At 41.7% G+C, this 20,066-nt stretch overlaps 1 protein-coding gene and 1 long non-coding RNA gene across 9 annotated transcripts in view; both read left to right on the forward strand.

Annotated features, from left to right (window-relative positions):
• Window positions 1–20,066, forward strand: part of DACH1 (dachshund family transcription factor 1) — a 343,180-nt gene that overhangs the window by 287,494 nt on the left and 35,620 nt on the right. For all 8 annotated transcript variants that reach the window (XM_081003040.1, XM_081003036.1, XM_081003037.1 and 5 more), the window contains 2 exons: window positions 5,189–5,340; window positions 17,063–17,210. In XM_081003040.1, coding sequence (XP_080859166.1) covers window positions 5,189–5,340; window positions 17,063–17,210 — 300 coding nt within the window. The remainder of the gene's footprint in view (window positions 1–5,188; window positions 5,341–17,062; window positions 17,211–20,066) is intronic.
• Window positions 12,770–13,611, forward strand: LOC308476004. Its single transcript, XR_013985632.1, has 2 exons — window positions 12,770–12,993; window positions 13,529–13,611. It is a non-coding gene; the product is annotated as an uncharacterized lncRNA (long non-coding RNA).

Genomic DNA, 20,066 nt, shown 5'->3' on the forward strand with positions numbered 1-20,066 from the left:
AACATTGCTAGTTCCTTTTAGTTTTGGCATATCTGCGAAAGGCGAATAATAAGACCAAACAATGAAATGAGCACATCACGCTGAGGTATGTGCTTGTGGAGGGCTGTGTGCAATAGGAAAGAATTCTCAGGGAAGTTGTTCTCAATGAGACTCGCTGGGATGAATGGGAGCTGCGTAAGAGCCCCACTGAGCAAGCCCCATTCATCCCAGTGTTGCTCACGAGAAGAACTTCCCAGTAGATTAATGAACTCTGGCTGTAATCCTAAACATATGTGGGAGCAAGTCCCATTGAATTCAGTGAGACTTAGCTCTGAGTAAACATATTTCGGATTGTACTGTATAACAGAAAACCTTGAGAGTTCAAGTGCTCATGTGTCCAAGAGAGGAATGGATCTCAGCCTTTTGCACCAAGCTTTCCTTACTATACTCCATGTATTCAGAAAGACATATTGGGTGGGAGTTCCTCCTCACAGGAACCAGGAAGTTGATATAGGGTATCCAAGAGTATGAAGTTAGGCTCAGTCCTGTTGATAAAAATTATTTGGGATTTGGTTATTTCAGGCCTACACAAATTGTGATCTTCCAAAGAGCCTAGTATGGTTGGCAAACTGTGTTCAGTTATGGCGACTCGGGTTGTAATAGTAAATAAACTTGGGGAAATGTCCTCAAACATACAAGTCTTGCTTATAGAAGGCCAGGAATGAGACTACAGTGCTTTACTCCTTGGAAGTCATGTTGTATGGATATACACCTTCTAATTTGGATATATATCTAATTTACACTCACGGTTCCTGATACACACATGGAAACCTTCTTGCTGGTGTGAAGTTCCTCTGGGCTAGGATAACTGTCTTTTAATTGCGTAGACATAGCAAAACAGTATTGGAGCTAATCCGCAGATTGCAGGTCTCAATAACAACAGGTTCAGACGCACAATTCCTATACATTTCAGAATCTCACTCCCTAAATAGTCAGACTTGTTATGCTGGTATAGGGGGCTTTCCTCTTAGCACTTTGTCCATTAAGCTAAGTTGTAACAATATAGGAATTTATGTTAATTAATTAAAACCCATGTTTTCTTTCTGGTATTCAGAATTTAATATTTGCTACGCAGCAGCTTATGTATATTCTAAATATGCCATTTTGATCATTTTTTTTCTACTGAGGTTTGAAACAAAATATTTAACAATTAAGTAAAAACAAAAAAGATCATTTAACTTACAAGAGTTTTCACACATTAATATTATATCTTCATCATCTGAGACTTGCAAAATACCAGCTGTTCTACTTGAGGATTTTTTCTCCCTGGGGCTTTGTTTTGGGGCAAATAATTATTCTCTAAGACTGATAATGAAACACATGTCAAAAACCTTACATTTAATATGCACCTAAATCCACAAAAATGTGTTTATTCCTTATCCTTCACATATAATCTCAAGTACTTAATTACAATTTAAGGAGAAATCAAAGTGGCACTTAGATTCATACATCATAATATTCTAGCTTTTTGTTCGAAACATTCTTACCAACAAATATTCTCTGTATGAACATGCAAGATTACAAATTCTAGGAGTCTTGAGGGAAGGTGATGTGGTGGTAAGGCCCTGAGTGAGCGGTTCTGCTCTTCCAGTGACAGTTGTTACTCTTTCCAGGTGTCAAATTTAATGTCTGCCTTATGTGATGTGTGTTTTTGATACTACTGCACCTTGATTTCATACTTACAACTTACAGACTTTATATATATAATAATGTTGCATTGTCACTTCTCCAAATAAAATGCAAGCCCACAACTTAATGGGCATTTAACATGCATTTAAAATGCATGCTCCCACAACAAATCACAGAACAGTGCTACTGCCGTAATTTCTTTTGCCAGCACATCTCTGCATTCAGCTGTATACTGTATACATCAAGAATAAAGAACAATCCATACAGCTGTTTTCCACCTGCTCATACCCTCCAACGTTTTTTTTAATGAAAATAGGGATGTCCATTCTTGACTTTGTGCATTACGGATTTACTATTATAATATCAAACAGTTGTTGGCTTCCAAAATAAACATACCAATATGCCCAGTTCCTCAATTAGCCTTCTGAGAGGAGAGGACGTAGAAATCCTATTAATGCATTGCTCATGTGTAGGACATAAACATGTGGGCCCATGTTTTTTAGCCCCAGCCCAACATTATCCCTTTCCCCCCAGTAGCCACATGGTATGCATGGTTGTGTGAGGAGAAATCCCAATGTTTGAGCTCCTGCTCACAAATGATCAGGAAACCCCTTGCTTGAGAGCAGGAGCTGAGGTGTCAGGCTTTCTGCTCACTTCCCCCCAGTGGTTGTTGGAGAAGAAAGATGTCGGTAGTAGGAGGTGTGGCAGATATGCCACAATGAGAAAGGAAAGAAAATAAGAAAAAGATCAACAAAAGACAAAGTAAAGGGCAGGTATAAACAAGAAGAAGACCTGCAGAAGGGACATGGAAAAGACTTAAGAGCCTCGGACATAAGAGCACCAGGTTGATGGATTAGATAGACGAGAAAGGACTGACAAAACCTGAGACCAGGAAGAAGAGACGATGGATGAAGATTGGAAGAAAGTTTCAAAATTTATTTAGAAAAGTATTGTAAAATTAATGAGTATTAGAAAAATGTTGGAATGAAATTATTCGGCCTTAGCAGAAATGTCAAAAAGAATTATGTGAGAATATGTTATGGTTAAAAGAATTTGGTATATATAAGATTTAAGTTTTAAGTTTTAGGGGTTTTTTTAGGGTAAGATAAGGTTAAAATAGATTAAGGTGATTTAAATGACAGAATATTGTGAAAGATGGAAAGGATTTGCTGAGACAATTAACAACTAGAATACAAAAAAGGGAGGTGTGAGGAGGTCGTTGAAATAAGTTAATGAAAGTTAAGGATTTGGGAATATTAGATTTGTTTTTTAATTTTTTGTTTGATTTAGATGCATTGTGTGTTTTGTTTTTTTTTTTTACTTTGGTTTTTATTGATCTGTATTGTTTAATTGTTATGTTTATTTACTTCTTTCTCTTTTTTTCTCTTTCTCTTGTCTTTTCTTTTTTCTTTGTAACTTTAAAATTCTCAATAAATATCATTTAAAAAAAGAAAAGAAATGCGTGAATAGGGTTATAGCAGAAATGTGTGTTGTCTCTGGGATGGGTTTGTTCAAAGAGGTTTAGGCCTTGAGCATCCATTCACTTTAACATAATGTTAACAGCATTGTAATGGAGAGCTCTTGGACATATTTTGAAGTACTTTAATGCTACTGTGATCTATGGTTGTGTTTTAATTGGCTAATATTTACAGTATGTGTTGTTATTCCCTTTAAAACCTTTCCCCCCTTTCCCCCTCCCTCGGTCATAGCTTATCTCACATCGCCAAATATCCACTCTTCCTGTGTATGATATGTACATTTGCTTTGCTTCAAATACAGTCACATTCAAAGTTTATTTCACATGGGACGTAAAGAAAACAAAGTCACTTTATGTCAGATTATTTTTCCTTAAATTAAACATTCATTAAAATAAGTTCAGCTTGAGTTCAAGTCTCTTATTTCTCCACTGTGGTTCAATGAAACCACTGTTAATCAGTAAAAATGGTGTTTAGTCACTGGAATGAATGCAATTCAGTACCATTTTAGGAATGCTTAGGTTATTTTTTGCTTCTGATTGGAGGAAAGAAGGTTGGCTGGGGGGGGCACTGGGAGAACCCCCAGAACAGCTTGTTGGGAAGAAGATGGGGGTCGTTCCTCCTGGCAAGCTGCTATGATTTTATGACACTGAATTCTTCCCTTGATTTTTATACAATGTTGCGTGGTTTTATCTCATATACAAATTGGGGCGGGATGCAGTTGGCGCTGTGGGTTAAACCACTGAGCTTAGGACTTGCTGATCAGAAGGTCGGCGGTTCAAATCCCCGTGACGGGGTGAGCTCCCGTTGCTCAGTCCCTGCTCCTGCCCACCTAGCAGTTCGAAAGCACGTCAAAGTGCAAGTAGATAAATAGGTACCGCTCTGGCGGGAAGGTAAACTGCGTTTCCGTGCGCTGCTCTGGTTCACCAGAAGTGGCTTAGTCATGACCCGGAAGCTGTACACTGGCTCCCTCGGCCAATAAAGTGAGATGAGCGCCGCAACCCCAGAGTCGGCCACGACTGGACCTAATGGTCAGGGGTCTTTTACCTTTACAAATCAGGGGCATATGCAGCAACATTTTTCAAAGCCTTTCCTTAGATTGTGGAAGAGAGACAAGGCAACTGCAATATTATGATGAAGTATATAGAAAATCTCCCAAGTTGCCAGTGGACCTTACGTACATACCTACACATAGAGTGGAGAAAAAATATTTTAAATGTGTTACTTTCTAAGAGTAATCAAAATACGTAACTTTGGGGGGGGGTTGGGTTTTTTTTGTTTTTAACACCCAGTCTTAATAGAGATTCCAGTGGAAATATTGCCATGTATAGTAGCACCTGCATGAATGTTCCCATTCATGAGGCCCCCACTCAAGAGATGATTGGCACTTTTGGGACCAGGAGAGTGGGAGAGATATCTGGAAATGATTCCCCAACGTCCAGCATAGTTGTTGGAGCTGACAGCAGCATCCAGCAACGTGTGTGCAGGACCACTGGGTGTGTGTCCCCATAGCTGCTTGCCCCCTTTATGTGTGTGTGTGTGTGTGTCCATGGAAGTTTATTTTTACATGCACTTCCTAAATCAAGGAGATGGTTGATTATGGGTTAACTAATTGAGAATCATCTTCGCATAAAACACATTGCTGCAATATAAAATATGTATCATCCTCGGAAATATTCTTTTGTCAATCCAAATAGTGCACAGACTAAAATGAGATAATTGGGAAGGTACCCATAAAGTCAGCCTAAATATATTATCACAAGTATATGTGAGATAATATTTGTTTTAAAAAGATTCTATGGCACTGTAAACTCAGTCTCATTAGAGACTGCATTTAAAAGGCTTATAAAGTTACTCATTAATGTTATCTTGTTGTATCTCCACAGCTTTTTCATTAAAGAAAATTCAGCAGAAAGCATTTTCTCCTGATAGCAGGAACCAATTTGCAATAAATGTTCTGGAAACCACTAGGGAAGCCATTACTGAGGTCTAATAAAAACAGACAAGCGTAACTTGTTCTATATTTTTGTTTCAATCACATACAGATGAGACCCCGCTCTCCACACCAACCGCAAGAGACAGCCTTGACAAACTTTCGCTAACTGGGCATGGGCAGCCGCTACCTCCAGGTTTTCCATCTCCTTTTCTATTTCCTGATGGATTGTCCTCCATAGAAACCCTTCTGACTAACATCCAGGTAGGCCTTCCTTGCAGATCAGTGTAAAACAATACAGATAAAACAGTCAGCGAACTGTCGACATTAATACAATCAGTTGAGCTTTAACTAGTTCATAATACTGTGGAAAATTCTTTCAGGAATTTTAAGTATTAAAGGCAGCACAGTAATCAAATGAGTTTATAAAACCATCTAAATGCAGTACATAAAATATGGCTTATAATGCTGAACTGATGCAGAGTTAGATGAAAGTGGCTCCAGTATTTTATCTAAAATGCTTTTTCTATTACACAGTAATGATTTGTAGTGATCTGTTTAACTTCCTTGATGGTGCTAAATAGAGAAAACCTGCTAAAATAAATAGTTATTTTAAACTGAATTAATGCCAAGGTGGAAATGACATGTTAATCTATGGAAAATATGCCTTAATATAAAAGACATTAATAAGAAAAGCATTTCTGGTACAAATAAGCTCATTTCAGTACTATCTTCAAAGAATAGACTTCAAAGGGCATTACAAAATTTTCTGCAGATTTCCTTTGCAGCAGTCAGCTTGTCTATTGTATGTATACTGCAGTCTGACTTCAACATTATTCAGGGTTTTGACTAGCATATTACAGGGCATGCTAGCATGGTTGAGATTAGGTGGAGAAAAAGAAGGGGCTTACCCACAAGTATACTGATCATGCATATGGCTGGTGGAATTTCTGCCACCACTAGGCTCTGTGTTGCATTTATCAACAGCCGTGTGCAAAAATAAAAAATGGAGCCTTCTCAATACTCCTTCCATCTGTGTCTTCTGTGTATAAACCTTCAAATGGAATCTTTGTGAAAGTTCCTCCCAGTACAAATAACAAAAGAGAAGAAACAGTTGTTAGATTAACGAAGAAATAGTAGCATCAATTCCTTCTTTACTCATTTAAGCAGGTTCATTATGATGGTGTTTCCTGCTTGGCAGGGGGTTGGACTCGATGGCCCTTGTGGTCTCTTCCAACTCTATGATTCTATGATTCTATGATTACATTTAGTGCTGAGCTTCCAAGCTTGGTTCAGTCTGTTGAACTGTTAGAAACCTGTTCAGCACATCAGGACCTCATTTATGCAGGTAGGCAGGAATATATCTAGAGCATTAGTGTACTCATAAACCACAAAAAAGTCATGTTATCGTTTGTTTATCCAAAAACAGTAGTGTTATTCTAATCATAAATTTAATCAGATTTTCAGATATGGTGAAAAGAAAGCATGTCATGTGCAACTGATAATGTATTGATATACATACAGAATATTCCATGTTTATGTCTCCGAAGCAATGATAGCAATCATAAGTCTGTTTTATTGCATACCACCATGATATTTTTAATGAGTTGACAGTTTAGAAGTATATCTATAGAGGTTAAAAAAGCTTAATCTTCTTATGTGTCTTCTCAGAAAAAAATCTCATTGGGTTTCATGGGTCTTATTGGAGCCTAAGACCTGCTTCTGAATAAACATGTATAGGATTTGACTGCAGTGTGTGAAGAATATGGTTTTGATAATTTATTATGGTTTAGCCTTATTTATAATTTTCTTAGAGCTAAATATTACTGGAGCTTTTTTTTAGTGTCATACTATGACTTGCATGGGACGCGGGTGGCGCTGTGGGTTAAACCACAGAGCCTAGGACTTGCCGATCCAAAGTCGGTGGTTCGAATCCCCACGACGGGGTGAGCTCCCATTGCTTGGTCCCTGCTCCTGCCAACCTAGCAGTTCGAAAGCACGTCAAAGTGCAAGTAGATAAATAGGTACCGCTCCGGCGGAAAGGTAAACGGCGTTTCTGTGTGCTGCTCTGGTTCGCCAGAAGCGGCTTAGTCACGCTGGCCAAATGACCCGGAAGCTGTACGCCGGCTCCCTCGGCCAATAAAGCGAGATGAGCGCCGCAACCCCAGAGTCGGTCACGACTGGACCTAATGGTCAGGGGTCCCTTTACCTTTATCTATGACTTGCACCCAAAAGTAGGTTCACCACAATTCTCGACTGTGGTGCAATAAGGACCGCTTACATTCGTAGGATGGTGAGTGGTGATTGTGCTCTGAGTCCGGGGCAAATTTCTAGCCCCACTTGACTCTTGGGGGATGACACTCCATCCTCCTCTAGCCGGGCAGGTTGCTGGGAGGCTTGTAGTCAAATGGACCTATCACAAGCAAGCTGCATTTGATCAGACCTATCACAGGCAAGCAAGTAGTGGCAGGGCTTCGTGGCAGACCTGAGGGAAGACTCCCACCCTGAGTTTTCGCTCAGGTGCAGACTGTCAGCTCAGTCAGACCTGGATTCTTCATCCTCCTATCCTATGTTTCATATGGCCCTGCACAAAGGTGGGTGGGCAAGTTCTGAGTATGACCTTGCTATGGAAATATTTGGTCACTATTGGGGGCCAGGGAGGAATTTGCTGCAGAAAAATCAAGCTTATCTGGAAGGTTTTGCCTACCACATAGCAATTGTCACAACTTGTTGGCAGATGAGGCATTGCAGCCTTAGTCTAGGCGGGGTGAGGGGAATTGGGAACTTTCATGAGACAGGGGTACCCCATTAAAGCGGTCTAGGGGGAGGTGCTTCTGCCTGGAAGCCCAGTCGGGGGTCAGTGGGCCATGACAACCCCCAAGATGGCAATCCCGAAGGCATCGCCCCTGTCTGGGAGAGCCTTAACCCAGGATCGACACCGCAAAACAACCAGCTGTCACGCTGGTTGATTCAGGATAAATACCCAAAGCCTACTTACGTATGTAATCAAAAAAGTGGTGGCCTGGCCCCCAATGTTGTTTGGTGGTTCCATGCCAGTAATAGTGCTCTTTTCCAGAATGGTCATTTTACAGTATGGCAGAAACCTGCCAGTTTACCTGAGCAGGAGCAGCTCAACTGGAAACGTGGACCTACAACAATAGCCTCCCAGTGGCAGTGACAATGCCACTGGGAAAGGAAGGGGTGAGGTGCCTTCAAGGTTGGGGCTGTGTGGCTGCACTGGCAGGTCCAATCTGGTGCTCCTGCTAGTTTGCCCCCCTCCCCCAGTGAACATCCCCCCACTCCTAGTGAACATCCGTAATACTGCTGCTGGGATGCTTTTGTTGTAGCTCAGCAATTCAACTGTTACTTGAGTATTGGCTGTATTGAAGGCATGGACCCAAGTGCTCCATCCTCTCCTGATCCCTTCCACCTCTGCCTGTGCTAATCAGGCCACAATGTGCCTGAAGTGGCAAATATATGAGTGTTACACACCAGGATCAAATCATGGTTTGTAGCTTTGCCTTGGACTGTTATCCCATATCATAGTTTGCAAGGTCACATGCCTCCGCAAAATTATGGTTTGGTTAGACCAGGAAGTAATATATGAAGTCCTGCATATATGAGAGGAAGAGGGGCCACCTGAAGGGACAGCTTTTCGCTCACGCACCAAATCATGATTTGAATTATTATTACGTATTCAAATGCATCTTCTGTGGTTGATTATGTAGTCTCCGCAGCTCTGTCCATTTATTAGTAGGAAAACGGGAAAAATTGTATCCATTTTTAAACTAGGGCTGGGTTGCAAGATTTAATCATAGATTAATCAGCTAAAGCTTCAAAAGATTATCTGTGCAAGTTCATTTTAATCAGGGAGGGCAAATTTTAATTGATGGATTGCAAGTTCAGGGCATGCCTGCTCTTTGGAGCCCAGTACTCACTGATATGGCAGACCTGAGCCTGGGGTCTAGCTACCTCTTAAGCCTGCTGGAAAAGGCTCACATGAGGAAATCCTTGTTCATACAGAGAATTTTCTTCCACTCTCAAAATTAGCATATCAAGCAGGCTAGGTGAATATCCCTTCTCCTGCACATGTTTAACATTTCTATCTGATTTATTTACAAGAACAAGAATGCCATAATGCGAATTCCCAGCAGAAATATGAAGTATAAATAGGGCCTTCTGAAAGGCACACCCTTCATTTTGTCACCCCACTTACAAGTAGCAAAACGGGGTGTGTGTGTTTCAATAGCAATTGGGGAACACATTTTTCCACCCATATCCCCCAAACAGTAGCATGTGAAGAAAGGGGTTTTGTGGGAATTCTAGCTGTCATTTCAAGCCCAATTCTAGGCATATCTCTTGAATTTACCACGCCAACAAGAATTAAGCCTTAATGTTAGTTTCTTATTTTAATACAAAATGGAAAAAATAATAGAAGTCGTATTTTCCCTTGAGTAGCAACTATTGTTCATTCTACAGTATTTCAGACTTCATTTGATAGCTTAAAATGCAGTTATATTTAATGTTTTGGCAATTCTTTGCAAATTTATTTAAATCTAAGCAATTAATTAATGGAATAATTGTTTCAAGTCATATAATTGCAAATAGTTGCCAGTACTCTTTTAAACTCAGAGTTGTACATTATGAGCCAATGGATGAAATAAACAAAGCATTTTAATAATAATAAAAATCAGATGAATTACGTGAACATGAGATTTTAAAATACAAATAGATTTGTTTATGAACAAAATGGTTCTTCAATTAAGAAAAAGTGTGCAAGATGAAGTCATGTATTAAAAAACTCCAATGATTCCATTTGCACTTGGGAGTTCCTGTACTGCAACAAGATATGAATATTGCAAAATAATTTGCAAGCATTAGATCAAACAAAAGCTGCAATTTAGCACCGACTGTATTCAGTACCTTTTTTATCTGCCTTCTGCAAACATTTATGAGAATGACATTGTCTTCACCAGAATGCTAATGAGAGTGGAAAGTTACAAGTAGTTGGGTACATCTATCTTACTTCCTGTGTAGTTATGTTGGTTGGCGTACAAAATAGCCATGTGTGAGTTATGACAATGAAGCAGTCAGAGAACAGAGAGTGAACAGAGAGTTCAAAATAACATTTGGTAAGATGGCAAACAATCCATAAGCAGAAGTATTCTCTCTAAAGAGTTTGCTAGGCCATTTAAAATCATGAATTAATCCCCCCCCCCAAAAAAAAATATAACTGATATAGGAAAATACAAAAGCAGCCATTATTAATATTATGTATCTCTAGGAATTTATACTCTGCCTCTCAATGTGTTTACATGGTGGACTACAGCAAATAAAAAATACAGTATATGGGTGGATTTCAATGGGTATTGTTCCGCTGACAGAAAATAATGTTTTAAATTGTTTTTAATATTGTTTTTGGGTGTATTGGGTGTGAGGGGAGGGATATAAATAATAAATTATTAAATTATATTATAGTACCTCTGATAGGGGCACATCGTGCTTCTTCTGGGGTAGTTTATCCACCTTTGGTCCCCATCCTGCACTCATATCTCGCTTGTGGCTCCCAGAAGCTGCCAGCATGCGAGAGTGGCCAGACGCCAGAATCGGCTTCAGCTGTCCGACTAAACCAGGTGAGGGTAGTGGATGGGTCTCAAGTCCTTGGTGAGTTAGGCAGATTGAGCAGACGAGACCAATAGTGGGCCCTACTGTCAATATGACAGTTTCTGCATGTGCAACACATCTAGGAGAAGGAAAACTCTGACCCTAAACTTCTGGAGTAAACGCTACACAAATCTGGAGTGGAGTCCCTAAGATGGTTGGATGGTGCCTTGTATGTCTACTTCTAGCAACTCCTGCAGCCAGGCTGGTGCCAAACGTCTTGCTCTGCTTTCCTTTGAACCACATCAGCAAGGCCAAGGGGGTGGGTCTTGTTGTCTGGGCAGCCCAGGACCTCCAGACACACAGCCGAGGCTTGCACCCTGGGCAGATCACTTCGGTGCTGCTAAGACCATGGTTTGACTTCATCCCCGGAAGTGCACTCCATTGTTTCTCAAGACAGATGGATGGCAACAGTATGGTTTTTAATGTAACCCACCCTGGTACCTTAGGGTGAAGAAGAAGAAGAGTGAAAGGAGATGGGTTTTTTGGGTGGGGGGGGAGTTACAGAAGATTGCAGGTAGTGAAGAAATGGCATAAAACTGCCTCCTTCCATATTCCACTTGCAGTTGACTTGCATCAACAGTGTAGCACCCATTGGATACTACTCTCTGTGTACTTTCTATACTTAAAACTCTTCTATTCCGCCCTTTGAGATTTCTAGGGTAATAGCTAATAAAAACAAAGAAAAAAACTTTGAAAGGCAGGGATAAAAACAACAATAATAAGGAGAAAATAGATTAAAAGGGTATTTTCCTGATCCCATGCATCCTATGCATGTTTACATGGGTAGAAGCTCATGGGTGTTATGCCCAGGTAAATTACTAAGATGATGGCCTAAAAGACATAGGTGTGGGTGCCAGGTGAGTCCCCCTGGGAAGTCACCCATTTTTTACATCCTCCTCACTTGAAGTAGCAGAGGCAGCTGAAGGAGGGCCTTTGAAGAATATTTCAGCATGTGGACAACTAAAGAATTTTTTTAAAGGAATTAAAAGAAAAAACAATAAAAGCAACGCAAATCAGAAGAGCGGTATAACAGCAGTCAGCAGAGATAAAAGGTGTTTGCCTGGGGCGGAAATGATCTGAAAATGGCAAGGAGGGAACAAGTTCAGATTTATGTTTTTAAAAAACTCCCCAAATAAAGTGAATATTAATTCCTTTAAGCTGTAAGGTGGGAACATATGAGCAAGTGAAATAAACCCTTTACAGTTGCATAAAGCAGGTAGGAGCATTTGGATAGGAGAAACAGCAAGAGGAAGAGTGTACTTAGTGCTTCCCTGTCCTGTGTTTTTCTGCTGCAATTCTGCATTTGCCAGGCTAAAAGCATATCTGAACCTCTCTTTTAGGGCAAAAGAGTTTTGGGGAACAGTTGCAGAGCACTTGTTCTGCACTCTTGTCACCCTTCTCCCTAAACTGCTTATCCCCAAGTGATTGGCAGATGGGGGTTTGTGATAAGCAGTTGTACATAATATATTGCTCTGCCCTAGGTGTGTAAGAAATACTCTTTTTTATCCTCAGTGCATCCCAGTATGTCCTAGTCGCATTAGTGGCACAGCCAGTGGTGGAGCTTCATGTTCTGGCACTGGGGGGCGGAGAGCAGGCGGGGCTGGCACACGTCCCGGGGGTGAGGTACTCTGCCTGCAGAGGTGTGGCACCCAGCGCAGGGGCAGCCGCGATGGCACCCCACAGGGATTGCATTGTTAGGGGTGGTGCGCTCTGTCAGGAGCTCAGCCTTCACTTGAGTAGGACCCTGGCAGAGACACATGCCCGACTGGCATGTTCCCTCCTTCCTGGTTGATCGTTCAGGAGCTTCAAAAGCTTTCTTCCGCCCAAACATCACAGCGACCAATGCCAACAGACATCAGCACACTTAGGGATTCGCAGATTCTTCGTAGTTGCATAACAGACCTCAGCAACTCAGCATTTTGGCTAATCTACTTTATTTACATATAAACACACACGGAGCACTGCAACATGGCTCCCTCTCTCTCTAGCATCAGACAGCAAAGAGAAAAAGCAAAGGACAATAGTCCCACTTCACGGAACACAGTAACACAAACATCCTGTCTCCGTCACTTCCCACTTTTTGGAGTCAAAACACATGTGATAGACAGCAATCCCATGACTGCAATCATAGAGTAGGAATTCTAACACTCCTCGTCCTCCGCCAGTGGGCACCGCATAGCAATTCACATTGAGGCCATATTTGGACTCAAGTGCTGGATTGTACCAATTATTCTGAAAGTGTACCCAATTACCGTATTTTTCGCACCATAGGACACACTTTTTCCCTCCTAAAAAGCAAGGGAAAATGTGTGTTCTCCCTATGGAGCGAATGCAGGGGGGAGGCAGTCGGGAAAAGCCCCCAAGAGCCGCACACAAGCTCCGTGCGCTCTTGCGGGCTTTTCCACAGGAGGGAGAAGGGACTGACTGGCCGCATCAGTCCCTTCTCCAACCTCGTAGAAAAGCCCACAGGAGCAATGCACCCTTTAAAGAGCGCGCGGCTTCTGCCAGCTTTTGAGAGAGGTGAGGGAATTCCCCCACCTCCCAGAAAAGCCAGGAGAAGCCGCGCACTCTTTAAAGGGGTTGCGCGGCTTCTGCGGGAGGTGGGGGAATTCCCCCACCTGCCGCAAAAGCAGGACGAAGGTCTGGGAGAATCGCACAGGCTGCCTGCAGCCTGTCCGCTGCTCCCAGAGCTGGGGGGGGGATCATATTTTTTTCCTTGATGTCCCCCTCTGAAAACTAGGTGCGCCCTATGGTCAGGTGTGCCCTATGGTGCGAAAAATACGGTAAGTAGTTGCATTGAAGGATGAATGAAAGCTATAAACGTGAGTCGGAAAGAAAGTCAAGAAAGAACGGCATTAGACTCTCTTATTATTATTATTTTTTAAAAAAACCTTTTGATCAGCAAGCCCAAGAGGCTCAGTGGTTTACACAGTACACTAGAAAGTTTTCTTAAAAGAATAAGTTTAAAGTTGCGGCTTTTGGTTACGTTAGCTGCTTTCACTTTTCTTTCAGCAGAAGGCATCAACCTCCATTTTTAAATCCCTTTCCTTCCCAATTTGTAATTCCAATTTAAATCCTTTTACTCACAAAATTCCAGAGATTGAAGTCCAATTTTCTTTGGAGGAATTGGCCGCTCGCGATGGCCGGACTCAGAGCTTCACTCTTTGAAGGAAGCGAATTGATTCCCAAGTGCTGCCATCTCCAACCCCGCTTGCACTCGGCGCTCTTTTTAGAGCTTACCGGGGAGCGGGAGAGTCGTTCCCAGCACCCGCAGGAACTCCAGGTCCTCAGAATGCTCGACCTGAGGATTTTTGGGGGTACCGCAGCGTTCTAGCGGTTCTCCCCTGCCTTTAAAGCACCGGTGTCCTTTCCACGAAAAGAACTCCTGTCCGCCGTAAGTGGGCTGATTACACTTCACTTTGCGATTTTCGGTGAATGTGCATAGACACCCAAAAAACATGAAACGAATTAAAATAAGCGCAAATAAAAGCTCATTCGGCTTCTTTCTACGCATATGGAAGCGAAAACAACGCAGGCAACTTGTGCAACTCTTGTAAAACGTATTGTAAACCACAATAGTTAGTAACATCATTCTGCACTACTTGTAGGTTCTGGACCTTCTTCCATTTAGATTATTGCAGCTGTAAATACGGCTAAACAGCATGAGTTACTGGTCTATCTCAGTCAGGAATGGCCATAGAAGGCAAACCAGCTGTAAGTGGAAGATTGGCACTACATGCCTCTGATGCCCCTGGCCATCTGGTTACAATGCTGGACGCAGACTATGAACCTGGCGCTTCAAGGGGTGTGCCACCCCTTCTTGAACCAATTGTTGATCGACTTCACAGACATGTAAATTGCCTATCCAGATTACCTCCATTTTAACAGAAATTGGTCTCAGTTTATTGGCCGTCATCCAGCCCATTACTGCCCCCAAGCTCCAATTCAGCACCTGCCTAGCCTCACCTGATTTAGATGACAAGGGGAAACAAAGCTGGTTCTCATGCACATATTGGTGGCACCGTACTCCAGATCCAGAGATGACTTTCGCCTGCTGCTTCATGTAGATATTAAAGAACATGGGGGACAAAATGGAACCTTTTGGCATCTAATGGTACTAGTGCCAGGTGGTCAAGCATAAGTCCCCCAGTGCTACTCTCTGAAACGAGCCCTGCAGGTAGTAGTGAAGCTGCTGTATCTCCAACTTCTCAGCCCAAAGAACAACTCTTAATACAATACCATGGTTAATGATACTGAAAGCTATTTGGGGTCATATGCCTTCTACCCCTCTCCTGCTAAAGGTCATCAATCAGGACAACCAAGACTTTCAGTGCTATAAACCAGACGAAGCCGGATTAGCTGCTGGTAATGTCTCCCCAGTTATTTTGATAGGGTTTCTCTGCATAATCTCTTTCCAGATTGGGATTAGAGAGTTTTGTGCAAATGGTTTAAAAGTAATGCCCTGTTATGATACAGCCTTATTACCTTAAAAGAAACCTGACTTTCTTGGTTTTACTACCATTGGTCAACTTCACTGTAAGTCTGTGTCTCCATAAAAGAATATATTTCCCTGTGTTGCTGTCCTGGGCAGTAATCCTACAGCCATTAGGCATTTTAAATGCTCTTGATGTCAGTGAGAATCAAGCAAGCTACCTGCGCACAGTGTTGTAGTCCTAGTTTGCACCGCATTTTCAATGGTTTGGCAGCGCATTGATTTAATATCACGGAAGCGGATTAGCCAAAGTGTCTTGTAAAATCTTTTTTCAATGGGTCTAGAGAGAATTCACACAAATCCAAACAGCCCAGAAATTACTACTATTGTTGATGGCTCAAAGGCATCTGAGGGTCCTAGGGGCTACGTTATTTGCCCCTTCTCTCACGCTGCTACACTGACTATGAGTTAATACCTATTATTTCAGAGTGCATCACATTAGGATTGCCATTGGCAGCAGTAACATTTTTGCATACGCATCAATTTGGCTCCAAATGTAATATTTTGGCTGCCCTGCTGATGTGCTGGATATAACTTCTAAAAACAAAAGTTCATTTTCCATAGGTTGTAAGTTGTCCCTAGTGGGTTTCAGAGCCAAAAATGCTAATATTTTCCCAGACATAACGAGCAGCAGTAGACAGTGCATTACCATTAGGAGCATTAGAAGAAAGTGTTTCAAAAATATGTTAGGGGAATAGGGTGGATGAGAAGATATGGAGGCCCAATGAAAATGTAACATGCTCTTAGCAGCTTCACACTTTGCAAAGGTGCTTAACATAAAATTACACCCATCAGTGTTGCAGTTTAGCATTATTCTCCATGTTTATCCATGATTGTTTCATATTTAAAGAACAGCAAAATATTGTGTTTTGTCAGCCAAGGACAATAATAGTTTAATAGTAATTTATTTTCCATTGCTACTGATAATACAACCAATCAACACGTTAAGTGGTGCCAACATTGGCATCTTGCTAAATAAATCTCTAGGCTTTGCGCTGCGAGTACATCTTTCAAAGATAAGTCAACAAGAGCAATCAGAGCAGAAAATTAGAATTTGGTATGTTAGAATTAAAATACAGCTAAACTAAAGTTTTAATTGGGGTGATCTAAAAGGGCACTTGATGTAATGATCTCTTTCATTTGTTACTAATTGTTTGTTCCTGATGAAGAAGAAACATGTACATGAATGTTGCTGATTGAGTAAAGATGGCAGTTGCCATAGCAGCTAGGTTTTATTGTTCAACAAGAAGGGATCGTCAAAATGTAAAGGAGGTCTGCTTGTGAGCTTTTGCATTTACTGACACTTTTGCCACTTTTTTGTTGTTATAATACCACATTGTTTGAAACTACGATCTCAAAAGAGGTCGCTTAAAGAACTAGACTACTGTGTACAGTGTGGCATTTAACCCGGAATGATTTCTGTGTCTTCGTTATTCTGGAAGTAGAATCTCATTTACCTGCTGAGTGCTGAAGGGAGGCTTTCTGGGGTTTCTGAAACAATTCTCTCCCCATCCTACTTGGGAGATGCCAGAGACTGAACCTGGGATCTTTTCAATGCAAACTATGTCCTCTTCCATTGAGCGATAGCTCCTTCCCATAAAAGCTTGTGGCATGTTTCTATAAGTTGTATGTTTCTATTGATTATATGAATAAAAGTGTCAAGAGGTTTTGTACTATTTCTGTTGTTTCCCTCTCCACAATGCTGCAACTGTGCTATGATTTGATAACATGTTATTGGGATTACTATTGGGATTTTACATAGCTAACAGACATTGATTGGGTAGCTTAATATTTCAGAAGATTACTCCATTGAACTTTGTCTCCCAACAGGGCCTGTTGAAGGTTGCCATAGACAACGCTCGAGCTCAGGAGAAGCAAGTCCAGCTGGAAAAGACAGAGCTGAAAATGGAACTTTTCAGGGAACGAGAACTGAGGGAAACACTTGAAAAACAGTTGGCAGTGGAACAGAAGAACAGAGGTAACGATAATAGAAACATAATCATTTATAGGGTTCATGCATTATCTCAGTTTTCCAAACATACCATGCCACTATTCACATATGACTTTCCTTAGTTCCCTTGCACAAGAGTAACTGCCAATGATACAACATATGGTTTCATATAAAGACCCTTTTTATCTTTAAAAGGTTCCATACAGAAAATTACATCGCTTCAATTCTCAGTGCAAAAATTTCACTGTAGGTTTTAAGTGTAGAAATTTTTCTTGTCTTCACCACAGTCTTGACAGTAGCAAGGTCAAAAAGAATTCACAATGTTTCAGACAGCATATCGTGAAAATGGATATTGAAATTATTTGATGTAGGTCAATTTTAATTCATTGGCTATTTCCAAAACACATTTCTAAAATGGGATATTCAAGTGATTCTTACTTAAATTTTATTATTCTACTTTAGGACCTGACATTTGGTAGTTGTACCTCATAGGTAAAGGGATAAAGTTAGTTTGGAATCATGACACCACAACTGGGGCTAGGTAATCTACATAAAGTTAATGACGAGCAGATTGACATCCCTGGGAAGATTTGTAATGAATCCAGGAGAACTGGATTAATTGCCCAGATGTTCACTGGACAACTGAAAATTAATCATTTCCCCTGGATTAATTATGAATCGGCCAGGCCCCTTTTGTGTCTGATGATATCATCAGGCACTCAAAAGGAACTTGGAGGCTTTCCTGGACTCTTGCTGACCAAATCAGGTCCTCTTCCTTCTCCCCATTCATGTGTTCTCACGGGTGTTGTGCGCTTAGAAAGGAAAAGCACTGCTAGGGATGGTACAGATTGTAAGGAGGCACTAAGAGTTCCTGCACATAGATGTAGATTCTGGAGCAAAACCCAAAGAAGAAATATTACACCACTTCTGAAAAAAATGAGACTCTATAGGAAGGAAGTATTGCAGTTTGGAGAAGGCCTTCCTATGTGCCCTTGCTGTTCAAATTGGGTTGTTTGCTAGCATGGTCAGGAGAATACTGTTAGGTAAAGCAAATCGAGGTTGCAGAGCAGAAACCCTGGGTGGATGACCATAACTCTTTGTTAAACCTCATTCACCATTTTTTTAATAGTGCCAATCTGCTGCTGACATTCTGTAGACCCCCTTTCAAGATCATGATAAATTTCAAAATGATTCTAGTTTAAAAGGAGGAAATAGGTTTTAGTAGTATCACATTCCAAAAACATAGTTTAACACACCCACCCAAAAAAACCACTATTGGGATTCATTGGTCCTCACAATGTTAACCAAAGGGAAAGCAAAAGAGAAATAACAACAAAATGCCTAGGTGAAATACTGGGCTCATAGCTAATAATAATAATAATAATAATAATAATAATAAAAAAATTTATTTATTATTTATACTCCGCCCATCAGGCTGAGTTTCCCCAGCCACTCTGGGCGGCTTCCAATCAAGTGTTAAAAACAATACAACATTAAATATTAAAAACTTCCCTAAACAGGGCTTTCCTTCACATCTGAAGGGCGGGCGCCACTGCCAAGAATGTCCTCTGTCTGCTTCCCTGTAACCTCACTTCTCGCAAAGAGGGAACTGCCAGAAGGCCCTCGGTGCTGGATCTCAGTGTCCGGGCTGAAAGATGGGGGGTCCAATGTACCCCAATACCTTAAAAGGATTCTCTCCCCCACCCCCAATAACATTAGAAATAATCAGCGCACTTGTAAGGCAGCTCAGAACTTCTAAGAAAACTATGGGGCTTCTCAGTTTGTCACCTGTTCAACATGTATGGCAGGGCACACTTGCAATCTAGTCTTGGGCTGAGGGTGGTCTGTATGTTAGGGGATTGAAATTACGCTGTTATCCACTGCCACTTGAAGTTTGGTCTGACGGAATCAATCCCTCACTGCAGTGATGGGGCTCCTATTAAAATTTTCTGCCCTTGGAGATGGATTCCAAAATGTTCCTGAATGCTTGGGGGGCGGCAAGGGGGTCCTGCAGCCAGCACTGGCAGTTCTACTGAGAGCCTAATTATTCTATGGAATGGCAAAGCATGGTAGGGCATAGACCCAATTGCACGTTCTCTGAAATTGCAGGGGCCCAGCAGCCCCTAGTTTTACCAGAGAGCTACAGGCAATGAAACAGGTGCAGAGATAGCTGGCGCACAAGCGGTACGAGTCTTGTTGCGATAGTGACTGAACATGTATAAGAGCACATAATCCTGCCTACTGCGTGGTGGGAAAGCTGGCAGAGAAGGCCTACTTTGCCACTTCCATTGCTTCCTCAGGTAGCCATTTAGTGGAGGTTTTCCGAGGGATAAGAGTCTTGAAGCCCTCAGGGGCCCACTGGATGCAAGGCACTTTGAGAACAAAAACGCCCATCTCCAGGTAGACTTGAGTGCCACCATTGATCCAATGTCTATCACCATATCCAGTGCACCATCATGTCTGATCAGTTTCAGTTACCTGAGGATGTGGACATGGCTCTTGCAGCTGTGCAGCCTACTCCACACTCTCTCAACCAATGTCCATCACAGCTGGCTTGTGTCGGCTGTGGAGGGTTTACTGGCTAGATCCAGAGTGCGGTGAATGCTTTGCTTTGCGATGGGGTGGTCCCTGATCCCTTGAAGGAGGTGGTGGTTTTTGCCAGAGATTTTTGCCAACTACCACTCAAGTCAGCAATATACTTTTTGGGGGGCAAGGTGGTCATTTCACCTGCAGTTACTGTTGAATCATTCTAGGCTGGCTTCAGGACCAATTTTAGAACAGAATGAGGCCACTCCTGCTTGTGGGGTTAGTTTCAGGCACGAACATTGGGTGGCCGTGCCTCTATCGGCTGGCACAGTTTTCTCCCCTGTGCTATTTTATGCC

Source organism: Podarcis pityusensis (assembly GCF_964106645.2).
Source record: "Podarcis pityusensis genome assembly, chromosome: 4".
Taxonomy (NCBI): Eukaryota; Metazoa; Chordata; class Lepidosauria; order Squamata; family Lacertidae; genus Podarcis; species Podarcis pityusensis.